At 33.4% G+C, this 13,447-nt stretch overlaps 2 protein-coding genes across 3 annotated transcripts in view; one reads left to right on the forward strand and one right to left on the reverse strand.

The window, feature by feature from the left end:
• The window catches only part of slc39a1 (solute carrier family 39 member 1), a 13,391-nt gene extending 4,977 nt beyond the window's left edge, over nucleotides 1-8,414 (reverse strand). The window contains 3 exon segments of the mRNA NM_212583.3: nucleotides 871-1,179; nucleotides 3,516-3,646; nucleotides 8,104-8,414. Of these exon segments, the coding sequence (NP_997748.3) occupies nucleotides 871-1,179; nucleotides 3,516-3,646; nucleotides 8,104-8,218 (555 nt within the window). The 5' untranslated portion in view covers nucleotides 8,219-8,414.
• Nucleotides 8,415-8,531: 117 nt separating this feature from the next.
• The window catches only part of LOC100004499 (stereocilin), a 78,590-nt gene continuing 73,674 nt past the window's right edge, over nucleotides 8,532-13,447 (forward strand). For both annotated transcript variants that reach the window (XM_087260592.1, XM_087260593.1), the window contains exon 1: nucleotides 8,532-9,441. The gene's annotated coding sequence lies outside the window, so the exon portion shown is untranslated. The remainder of the gene's footprint in view (nucleotides 9,442-13,447) is intronic.

Raw genomic sequence — 13,447 nt, forward strand, 5'->3', positions numbered from 1 at the left:
TGATGAAGGCTGTCTCAAAAAAATTCAAAGGCTACAAGTGGAGCCTCAAAATGCGTTCTTCGTTTCTCAGGTAATAAAGGATACAACCGGTGGATCCTTCACAGCCTCGAACATCCCACAATCCATTGCGAGCTGATGACGGCAGGAATTAAAAAAAAAAAACTCCAGATTAAATGTATGAATTAGGTTCTATTTTACTTGGATATCTAAACACGTTAAAACAAAAAGACTTTGAAATGTCTTACTAAAAAGCAATAAATCATGTGGTTGTTTGTGGCTTCAGCCACTGTTAAAACTCGTCTTTCTCCAACCAGGAGTACGCAAACTTATATTTTCCTATTTTGCCGTTTGTTTTGCTCTACGGTTTCGCTACATGTGGAGAGTGTCACATTACCTTCCTGTGGTTTTCACAAATTACATGACATCAACTGGATGGAGGAGCTTGGCCGGACACGCCCCGGCCCGAACCAATTGTATGGATCGAGCACGCCGTGGTTAATATTAGGAGGAAAATAAATATATTTATGCTGTTTGAGTCAAACACTTTGGACAACACAAACTAAATTTAACGCGATTTAAACTTTTTAATAACTGTTAAGGGCCTTCATTTTCTCATAATTGATTTATCAACTTTTAAGACCCCGCAAACGCCCTGTTAATGGAAACGCTAAGATGTAGGATACACCATTTCCCCATAAGAAAAAAAATCCTACTGACATCACAGGACAAAACCCTACAAAAACATCATGACTTTAAGTTACCATGCGACCTGTAAACCTTTGAACCTAAAACCTCATCAGTTTTTTAATTGTGTCAGTAGAGTGACTCAACGCAGAGCTGTGTCAAACAAAGCAAAACTCAGTAAATCACCTTGGCATTCGTCGTCTGCAAGCCAATAGCCAAACCCTCGAAAACGGAGTGAAGAGAGAGAGACAGGAAGAGCATGAAGGAGCGGAAGGATGAGTGCGCATGAAAATCCACATGAACGTGATGTCCACTCCCCTCCAGATCATTGACTGAGGGATGTCCATGCGCGTGTCCATTAGGCGCCGCTGGCGCGAGCAGCGGAGCCGTCTCTTCATTTCTGTGGCCCTCAGTGCAACTCAGAACCATTTTTTCCAAGATTAACACTGTGAAAAAGCCGCAAGCCATGATAAACTCTGGAAGTGGGAAGCCATCCTGGAAGATAAGGAGAATATTCAATGTTTGTGTAGAAAAAAAAGGTGCACGTTATTACATTACAGTCAAAATAGGAAATGTTGTGGAAAGAAAGTACTTGAAGTACATCCCTCCCTCAAAAATCCCTTTTAAATTCATATTTTCTGTAGGATGCTTTACATTAATAATATATTTGTCTGTATACAATGTATTAATCAGTACCAAAATAATGAAGGTCACTGTCCAAACATTTGTACACCCAAATCAATATGTTAGGGAAAAGCATAAAGTAAAATTTTAATAAACGGAAAAAAAAAGAGAAATATTAAAAATAAATAATAAATTTTAAATATAAAAATATATATTTTTTCTAGACAAGCAAAACATTTTTCTTGTTTTAAGAAATAATATGCCAGTACTAAGTGAGTTTTTCCTTAAAACAAGCAAAAGACAATGGGGTAAGCAAAATAATCTTATGTCAAAAGCAAAAACAAGATTATTTTTCTTACATCATTGGCAGCTTGCTTACTTTTCTTTCATGGAATAAAACTAAGAAACGGATACAAATATTTATTTTAAAAGGCGAGTGTACTTATTAATGCTACACACTGTACATTAGTTAACCTGCAGTTATACAACACACAGTTTCCTTTTCAAAAGAAACGTGCTGGAAACGTGGCAAATATGGAGTTTACTTTTTCAAAAAATAAATTAATTATATTTTAATAAACATGAAAAAATGATGAGAAACATAAAAAATATTAACTTTAATTCACATTTTGTAGTTCGTAAATATATATGTTAAATGTTTTATCTTACTATTCCTAAAGATGTTAGGTGACCAAACTCTTATTTTAATGGATGTAACCGTTTACATGGCAAAAAATGCTTACTTAGATTATTTTTTTATCTGGTTTCTAATCCAAATATCTAAAATATCTTAAAAAATACATAGTCTTGTTTTTAGACATAATATGCCTAAGTTTAAGTGAGTTTTTCCTTAAAAAGGCAACATAATCTGCCAATGGAGTAATCAAAATAATCTTACGTCAAAAGCAAAAACAAGATTATTTTGCTTACCCTATTGGCAGATTATGTCGCTTATTTAGGGAAAAACTCACTTAACTTTGGCATAGTATTTCTTAAAACAAGACAACATGTTTTCCTTGTCTATAAAATGTTTCTTTTCAAAAAAGGTGTTGAAAATGTGGCAAATATGGAGATTAGTTTTTCAAAAAATAGTAAATTAAATCGTAATAAACACAAAAAATTAAAAGAAACATTAAAAACATCAAATTTAGTTGACATTTTGAAGTTTGTAAATCGTAAAATAGTTTGAACTGAAATGTTCTATATTTCTATTCCATGTTAAGTGACCAAACTCTTATTTTAATAATGTAACTGTTTACACAGCAAAAAATGCTTACTTAGATTTTTTTTTCGTCTTGTTTCTAGTCCAAATATCAAGCAACATATATAGTCTTGTTTTAAGAAATAATATGCTAAAATTAAGTGAGTTTTTCCTTTAAAAAAAAAAAAGCAACACAATCTGGTAAAATTATTTTACGTCAAAAGCAAAAACAAGATTATTTTGCTTAATTTTCTTGATTCAGATTTTACAGCCCAGATGTTCTAAAGCTGCGAGTGAATTCAAAGAAGCCACAGTGGAGCTCTACAAGTGCAGACTCTGACATGCTCTTCTCTTTCCAGCTACGCATCACTCTACCGAACGGTGAGAAACTATGGCTGCTGACAGCTACTGAAGCCAACAAATACATTCAGAATTTAGACGCATAGTATTTCCCTTCTATGCCTTGGACTATGGCGTGATATAAACTACTTAGTGCGTTTTTTTATTTTCTTTTTTTTCCTCATAAAACTCATGTCACTTTAAAGAGTTACTACTGGATGAATATATGATTTACACTAACAGATGTTTGACTGTCGTAATTGGCAGATTTTGTTGCTTTTTTTAAGGAAAAACTTCCTTAATATTGGCATTTTATTTTTTAAAACCAGTCAATATGTTTTGCTTGTCTATAAAAATGCTTCTTTATTTAAAATTGTTAGATATTTAGACTAGAAACAAGTAAAAAAAATCTAAGTAAGAACATTTTTTTTATGGAGTAATAAAACTGATTTGTTTAAATGCACCAAAATATATATAGTCTATATTCAATGTAAAATTGACAAAAAATATTCATTTTCAAAAGAGAGTGTACTTGGTTATCTTATTTATGCTGAGCTCTGTAGATAAACTGCAGTTATGATACACAGTTTCCTTTTCAAAAAAAGATGTTGGAAATAATGGTGAATCTAGAGTTTAAATATGGAAAAGCATATTTCCTTGAACTCACATCAAGGTCTCGTTTTTGAAGTTCTCCGTGTATGTCAGACAGGTAGTCTGGGATGATGTCTAATAAACAGGCGGACAGAAAGACGCCTCCTGCGAAACAGCTCACGAAACTCAGCACGGCCTTGTGGAGCTCTGCAGACAAAGAGAAACATTAATCAATGCCACGTTAAATTGATTAATGGTGCTGCTGATTGGTGCAAATGGTGCAATTTTACTTTAATCAGCTTATCAGACAAAGTTAAACAGGTTCTGCTCTTCAAGGGGCTTTGACCCATAAGAAATAATCATCATTACTGAGCAACTGATTAGTTTACTCACAACCTAAAGTATTACTGTGAAGTCACTTCAGACTAACGGTGTAAAAAGAAACTAACCAAAGTGCTGATGATGACGTTTATTCAGCTGAACTCTGATAACGCCAGACCACATCCTATTCTGGTTTCACAAGAAAGTATTCATGACATCTCTATCTACAGCAAATAAATACTGAATACGGTGTGATCAAATAAATACACTTGTTTAATATTTTACACATGTGAGTTGCCATAGACCAATATGTAGATATTATTCAACTTCAGCATCAGTATTTTTATTTGCTTGTTTAAGCATGTTTAAACACCAGTTTCACTTCCACCCTCATGTCCATCTGTTGTCTATGAGGAGAAAACCTATTGTAGACTAAAACTCTTTCCTTATCGCAATATTTTTACTCGTATATAAACCCATGATTTATTACTGAGGTAAAGTTGGTTTTATATTTGCACATTCATTCAGTGACAACTTGTGACATGCTCCCTATATTGTTTACCATGGTACTTTGAATATTATATTATAATTTTCCTCATGGGGACCAAAAAATGGTCAAAATGTACTGATAATGCTATACTTGTGGATATAGGAAGGAATACACACACACACACACACACACACACACACACACACACACACACACACACACACACACACACACACACACACACACACACACACACACACACACACACACACACACACACACACAAACAAACAAAAATAAAAGAATAAATATGACATACAAAATGTAGAAAAGCAGTACTGGTTTAGGTTGTGAAAAGCTGATAAATATAAGATAACAGAGTGTAGTACAATAAAAGCGATGACAACAACAATTACTCCTCAAAATAATAAACAAATAACTATAAAGGTAATGTTGCCTTTTATATTCGCACATTCATTCAGTAACAACTTCTGACATGCTCCCTATATTGTTTATCATGGTACTTTAAATATTCGATCTGAACTCACATGTAAATATAACTCCAAAACAACATTAGCACCATTTATTTGACTGTGAACAATGTTGTACTTTGATAGTCATCGACTGTTAATATGAGTTCACTATTTAGAATTTGCAGAGAAAACTTTTCTGAAATTATATTATTAAGGAGAAAGTCAGAATAAGTCAATGCAAAACCAACTTTGCCTCAATTTATGTATTATAGTGTTGTACACAAAGTCATGCATTGATTTGCACAGTTAACACACTCATACAAACTTGTACAGCTATCTTTATGGGGACTTCCCATACACTGCCTGACAAAAGTCTTGTCGTCGATCCCAGTAACAAATAATAACTTGACTACTAGTTGATCATTTGGAAAAGTGGCAGAAGGTAGATTTTTCTGATGAATCATCTGTTAAACTGCATCCCAATCATTACAGACACTGCAGAAGACCTATTGTAATCCACATGAACTTAAGATTCTCAAAGAAAACAGTCAAGTGTGGTGAAGTAAAAATCATGGTTTGGGGTTACATTTAGTATGGGGGTGTGCGAGAGATCTGCATAGTTAATGGCAACATCAACAGCCTGAGGTATCTAGTCATTTGTACCATCTTAAAAATAATATATTACAAATCTATGATCTAATAATAAATAATTTTGATCTAAGATTCAAAAGGCTGTCACACTGCATAATTCACAGATTAAATCTTGTGCAGCCTTCAGTGTACTGATTATTTACACTATAGGTATTATAGCCAATAATTAACTTTGATTGTATTTCAGGATTTGAACTTTTCTTTAGGGGAGGTTAACAATATGATGTTTTATTATAGAGACATTTGAGGAAGCTCGACTCAAACATCCACAAGCGACTGTGATGTCTGACTTGCAGACAGATGAGGACGATGATCGCCCGTCATACACCTAAAGAAAGAACAGGTTTGTTTGCAATAATTTTAAACACATACTGTCAACATTATGTCATTGATCTATTACAACCTGCGAGTTTTGCCCTGGCACTATACTAAAATGATTTTTTGTTTTGTAAATGTATCTGATCATGGTACATAAGGCACAACTATAGTGACAGTGATAAAGAAAAATTATTTGGAACATGGAGGCTGTAAAAACAAAGCACCACCAGAATTCTTCAGAACACCATCAAGATGCAGAGATACTGTACCTTCCAGTACGTCTATGAACATTTACAGTCCTTGTTCCAGTGCAGTTGGAGATAAAGACAGAACTTGTTGCAACTCGTCATGTCTTTTTAAGTATTTAAGACATCACAAAATTTGTAAAGGCTTTATGCAGCTAGAAAGTAAAGCTCAACTATCAGCAGTATCTAACCCACTGTTATATTTACACAAGTTTTATGAGAATGAGCTACAAGTGGATTGATACTAATGGCTTATTTTTCTTTTTTAGCACGACTGACTGAAGTTTTAAAATCAAGCGACGTCATAAAGCAGCAACTGATCCTGGTTCTCACAAATCATCAAAACTAAAACAGACGTGATGAAATTCCAGATGTAAACACATTTGACCTTCCTTTGTCCAATTTCATTTGGAAAAGCTTGAAAATCAACTAAAGGAGCAGCCCGAACAAATGAAGAAATTGGCAAGTTCAAGCTCTTGCTTATTTCAAAGTATTTTAAGTTTATTTATTTGTTTTTTTGCTTTGTAGGCAGCCTACATTGGAATCATTGGTGTTTTCCACCAAGCAATTTGGTGTATACCGGGAAAGCTTTTGGCTAACTCCTTGGCTAAACAAATTAACTGGAGCGGGGAAAAGCAAAAGGTGGCCTTTCGTGCACTCCCCCTTAGGACTGTCAAAGTCAGTAAGTTGGTTTTAAATATACATTTCAATACAATTGGGGGCCGTTCCATCTGTGTATTTCTTTGAAGCATTAACCAGAGGAACAAAAAAATCTATATATAGTCCCATTTAGGTTGTACTTATATGAGAGCAAGCATGTTTTTCTTTTTTTAACTTTTGTACTTGTTCACTACGAATCTTTTAATCACACATATATATATGTATATATATATATATATATATATATATATATATATATATATATATATATATATATATATATATATATATATATATATATATATATATATATATATATATATATATATATATATATATGTATTCCAAATGAAATTGGACAAAGGAAGGTCAAATGTGTTTACATCTGGAATTTCATCACATTTGTGAGAACCAGGATCAGTTGCTGCTTTATGACGTCGCTTGATTTTAAAACTTCAGTCAGTCGTGCTAAAAAAGAAAAATAAGCCATTAGTATCAATCCACCTGTAGCTCATTCTCATAAAACTTGTGTAAATACAACAGTGGGTTAGATGCTGCTGATATACTTAAAAAGACATGACGAGTTGCAACAAGTTCTGTCTTTATCTCCAACTGCAGTGGAACAAGGACTGTAAATGTCCATAGACGTACTGGAACGTACAGTATCTGTGCATCTTGATGGTGTTCTGAAGAATTCTGGTGGTGATAGTACTTGCAGTGCTGCATCGATTTCTGAAATCTTCATATCTGCTTTGTTTTTACAGGCTCCATGTTCCAAATAATTTTTCTTTATCACTGTCACTATAGTTGTACCTTATGTACCATGATCAGATACATTTACAAAACAAAACATCATTTTAGTATAGTGCAGGGCAAAACTCGCAGGTTGTAATAGATCAATGACATAATGTTGACAGTATGTGTTTAAAATTATTGCAAACAAACCTGTTCTTTCTTTAGGTGTATGACGGGCGATCATCGTCCTCATCTGTCTGCAAGTCAGACATCACAATCACTTGTGGATGTTTGAGTCGAGCTTATATATATATATATATATATATATATATATATATATATATATATATATATATATATATATATATATATATATATATATATATATATATATATATATATATATATATATATATATATATATATATGTGTGTGTGTGTGTGTGTGTTTGTGTGTGTGTGTGTGTGTGCTTGTGTGTATATAATGACAATATACCAGATTCTGAAGAAACATCTTAATGCATTTAAAAAAATAATAATAATAATAAATAAATAAATGAATTATATTTATATATATATATATATATATATATATATATATATATATATATATATATATATATATATATATATATATATATATATATATATATATATACGCTCGACTCAAACATCCAATATTGAATATAAAACCAACTTTACCTCAATTATACCACAGTAAAATCAACAACAACAACTACTACAACTCAAAAATAATAAGCTAATAATTTACCTGTTCCCCTAGTGACATGAAACCATTTCATCCGCGCAGGAATGAACCCAAAAAACAGAGTTAACAGCAGCAGGCCGACCAGAGCTCCAACTTTCACCTGAAGCAGGTAATCCATCGTGACTATAGTACAACTTACTCATATAAAAATGAAACTACATGTAAATAAACAGCAGACAGAGAAGACGGGCGCCTCTGTCAAACACTATCTAATATAATACTCATAAACACGTCCATGTAGAGCGCTGTTTGTGAGTGTTAAGCCCCATAATTGTGCAGTTTATGTTAGTTTAGCGGTTCGTTCTGTCAAATTTAACATCTGACTGCTCGACACTTCATGTTTATCAGTCGTTCGCTCCGCCCTTTACGTTATGACGTAAATTTCCGGCTTCACGTGCTTGTACGTATCATCTGGCACCACGGACTAGTCCACATAATTTGTGAATTTATCCATAATTTTTGAAGTTATATTAGATTATATGTTAGATATATTTAAACAAATGTACTGTTTTTACACTATATTCTTCTTAGGAATATGTATTTGTGTATATTTAAAGATCAAATGTGGTTGTTATGAGCCGCCGAACGCCCCCTGTGGGAATAACTTGGCATTTCAATGTGGAGTGTGTTTATCTCTACTGCCTCCAGTTCAGTGTTTTGACTGCATGGCATGGATCTGCAGTTCCCGGTATGACTAAAACCGCACATGACTGCCTTGTGACTGAAAAAAAAAATCTAGTCATATCAGCATTGTTCTTTTTAATGGTGATTTGTGGTTGTGCATCGTGGTTTATATTACATTTATTTATTTCACAGTGGGATCTAGAATGAATGCAGATCAGTTTCAAGTAGTCTACTTTTAATATTGTGCGTATACTTTACAACAATGTTCAATTAGTTAATGTATTTAGTTATAAGGACTAAGGATGAATAAGACTTGTAGATCATATAATAATAATAATCATAGTTTGACTTTTACTAAAGCATCAGAGTTGTACTCTGTGAGCTTACAAGAACTAACCGGGTGTTCTGACATTTTATCCCACCCATCAGATTATGCTACCACTACTGTATTTGAACAGTACTGTGGTTAGGGTTAGGTAGGTTAGGGCGATATTACAGCTTCATATCACACTATTTGACACCTGGGGATACTCATCTCGAGGCCCCCAAAGACCATGCATCCCAAGTCTCCCAGAAGTTCCAGGAGTCTCCCACAAATGCATAGAGACTCCCGGATGCCTGCAAATGAAGGATAATCTCCCAGAAATCGCACATCTCCCGCCAGGTCCTTTAATACATCGCACACCCCTCTCCACAGCTTCCTTCCCAACTCTTCATGTAAGTAGCGCACAACTCACCCCCACCGCTCTTCAGGTACATCGCATGCACAATCACCATCACAACCTCTTTTTAAACCTCTTTTTATTGTGGATGCCCTAAGACAGTGGTCGCCAAACTTGTTCCTGGAGGGCCGGTTTCCTGCAGATTTTAGCTCCAATCCTAATCAAACACACCTGAACAAGCTAACCAAGGTCTTACTAGGTATACTTGAAACACCCAGGAAGGTGTGTTGAGGCAAGTTAAGGCTAAACCCTGCAGGGACACCGGCCCTCCAGGACAGAGATTGGTGACCAGTACCCTAAGACATCAAACAAACAAACAAACAAACAAACAAACAAACAAACAAACAAGTGTTCTAAAATGCTTTATTATAAAATATTTCTTTAATATAAAACAATCCATCGAAAAAGGCTTTAAGACCAAATGGAATCCTCTGTCAGCTGTTGCATCTGTAATCTGATGTGAGCGAAGTCTTCTTTCACTATTGTATTGTTTTTAAACAGAAAAAAACATTTTACAGGTAACTTTTATTCTAAATTTGGGAATTATTTTCAATATTTCACAAATGAAAATGAGCAATAAAATGGTGTGAAGCATCAGAAGCAGACCATAATAAATTGATTTGAATATATTTTGGCTGTTGTTGATATCCAGGAATTTTCAAATGTAGTTTTTTTTTTTACCAAAGACACTAGAAAAATTCTGCAGAATTCATTATTATTGTTTCATTATTATAATATATATATTTTTTAATTGAAATGGCCGAATTGTGACTGAGGACAGTCGAATGTGCTGGCCAGTTTGTTTTTTGTCTAATAAATGATTATATTTAATATATATATGTCCATATATTGAAACGTTTTTTAAGTAGTAAAAACTTTTTAAGTGCATGTTTGTGCATGTATTTTATTAATGTTCATAGACGAATACGTGCTGGATCTCACAATATATCCCAATTGTATTTCATTTTAGTGATGCTTATTATTTGAAACTGCCCAAATAACTTCAATTAACATCATTTTATTTTGTAAATTTAAGTTAGGAAAGACAATAATTTATGTTTATTAAGATATTTGTGATGTTTTCATTTATTTATTCTCCATCATTTTTATATTAAACATTTTAAATAGACATCTGCTTATGTCGTACTGTTTTCTTTTTAAAATATTTCCCAAATAATGTTTGACAGAGCAATACATTTTTCACAGAATGCCTGATAATATTTTTTCTTCTGGAGAAAGTCTTATTTGTTTATTCCGCCAAGAATAAAAGCAGTTTTTAATTTTTTAAAACCCATTTTATGGTCAATATTATTAGCCCCCTTAAGTAATTTTTTTTTTAAAAGTCTGCAGAACAAACTAACTTGCATAATGAACCTAGTTAAGCATTTAAATATCACTTTAAGCTGTTTAGAAGTGCCTTGAAAAATATCTAGTCAAATATTATTTACTGTCATCATGTCAAAAATAAAATAAATCAGTTTATTAGTGAAAAATCTTCTCTCCGTTAAACAGAAATTGGGAAAAAAGTATACAGGAGGACTAAAAATTCAGACTACAACTGTATATATGGAACTAAAGTGTGTATGTTATATATATATATATATATATATATATATATATATATATATATATATATATATATATATATATATATATATATATATATATATATATTTATATATATATATATATATATATATATATATATATATATATATATATATATATATATATATATATATATATATATTTACATTTACATTTAGTCATTTAGCAGACGCTTTTATCCAAAGCGACTTACAAATGAGGACAAGGAAGCAATTTACACAACTAAGAGCAACAATGAATAAGTGCTATAGGCAAGTTTCAGGTCTGTAAAGTCTAAGAAGGGAAGTATTAGTAGTATTATTATTATTATTTTTTTGGGTACAGTTAGTGTGATATTCAAAGAGGCAATTGCAGATTAGGAAGTGAAGTGGAGACTAAATAGTTGAGTTTTTAGTCATTTCTTGAAAGTAGCGAGTGACTCTGCTGTTCTGATGCAGTTAGGGAGTTCATTCCACCAACTGGGCAGATTGAGCGTGAGCGTTCGCGAAAGTGATTTTTTCCCTCTTTGGGATGGAACCACGAGGCGACGTTCATTCACAGAACGCAAGTTTCTGGAGGGCACATAGATCTGCAGAAGTGAGAGCAGATAAGAAGGAGCAAGGCCAGAGGTCACTTTGTAGGCAAACATCAGAGCTTTGAATTTGATGCGAGCAGCAACTGGCAGCCAGTGCAAACGGACTAGCAGCGGAGTGACATGTGCTCGTTTAGGTTCATTGAAGACAACTCGTGCTGCTGCATTCTGGAGCAGTTGAAGAGGCTTGATAGAGTTAGCTGGAAGCCCAGCTAGTAGAGAGTTGCAGTAGTCCAGTCTGAAGAGAACAAGAGCTTGAACAAGGAGTTGAGCTGCATGTTCAGATAAGAAGGGTCGGATCTTTCTGATGTTATAGAGTGTGAATCTGCACGATCGAGCAGTTCTAGAGATGTGGTCAGAGAAGTTTAGTTGGTCATCAATCGTTACTCCAAGGCTTTTCACCATTTTGGATGCAGTAATGGTTGCCCCATCCATCTGGATTGAAAAGTTATGGTGTAGAGTCGAGTTGGCAGAAACTACAAGCATTTCCGTTTTTGCGAGGTTCAGCTGAAGATGATGATCTTTCATCCAGTGTGAAATATCCAACAGGCAGGCTGAGATACATACAATAGATACATACAATATATAATATATATATACATACAAGCTTCTATGTCTGGATTACTAGACTTTTTTCCCACCAGACATGAACCATTTGTGGAAGGTGAATAGGCCTTTTCATTGTTATTATTTTAGATCAGCAGGAATTAATTGTCCAACTGAGAAGTATGATTCAGCAACACTCAGCAAGCTGCTGTTTGGTATAGAGTGGAGATCAAAATTAGAGAATAACATACAGCATCCTTAAATATATTGACATATCTATATATACATATTTCGAGCTCACTGTTCAGTTCTCTCTGAAGTTATTCTATATTGTGAGTGCTTTACACAAATAAGAATAAAAGAAACAAAAAAAACAAGTATAAATAGTAAATATCAGATTAAAAATGTGTTTAAAATCAGATATATAAATGAGAAAACATCTTAGACTGGCAACTGGTGCTAATTTCCTTCATTACCTGACAAATCCTGTCTGACTGGCAGCCTCACGTTACAGTTTTCCCTGTTTATTATTTTAATTTAGGTTATGTGCCTTTATGTTTATTAAAACAATAAAACAATTAATGCATATGTTAATATAATACATATGAAAAAAATGTATTTTACAAAACATGTCTCAGCTTAAAGTTGACAGAAAAACATATGCTAAATATCTGAATAAATAGTATTCCATATTTAAAGTTGATATCCAAAAAAAAGAGCTTTTAGTAAGATTTTGTTTGGCCGCAGTACCAGACATGACCACCAGGTGACCTCCAGTTTCCATTGGTGAACATACAAAGGCGCCCCCTATGTTTTGAGGAATATGAATAGTATTTTTTCATACTTTTGACAATATTTGTAAAGTAGACATGAAATTCTCAAGTAGTATCAGTTTGATACTAGTAAGTGTGGTGGTATTTCAATTGAATCTAGCCTCTATAAAAACATGAAGATAAACGCACAAGGGTATAATCTAAATGGTCAGTCAGTTGAAATGGATCATCAGTTCAGCTCTGATCAGGGTATCTAAATCTATATAGATCTATATGTATCTCTACATTTAGACTGGAGAATATAGACTGAAAGCCCTGGAGTGACCAAACCATCATCAGCAAAAACAATCAAAAGAACAAATTAACAGGGACATGGAACCGGTCCAAAGTTCACTGTAGTGATGAAAGCACATTTTGGGTTTGATGGGATCACATTATACACTAAAAATTATTCGTAAATTAGCAGTTTTCTGTAATTTGTGATTTATGTTTTTATTTTTCCC

This window comes from Danio rerio, chromosome 7 (assembly GCF_052040795.2).
Source record: "Danio rerio strain M-AB ecotype USA chromosome 7, GRCz13ab, whole genome shotgun sequence".
In the NCBI taxonomy this organism is placed as follows: Eukaryota; Metazoa; Chordata; class Actinopteri; order Cypriniformes; family Danionidae; genus Danio; species Danio rerio.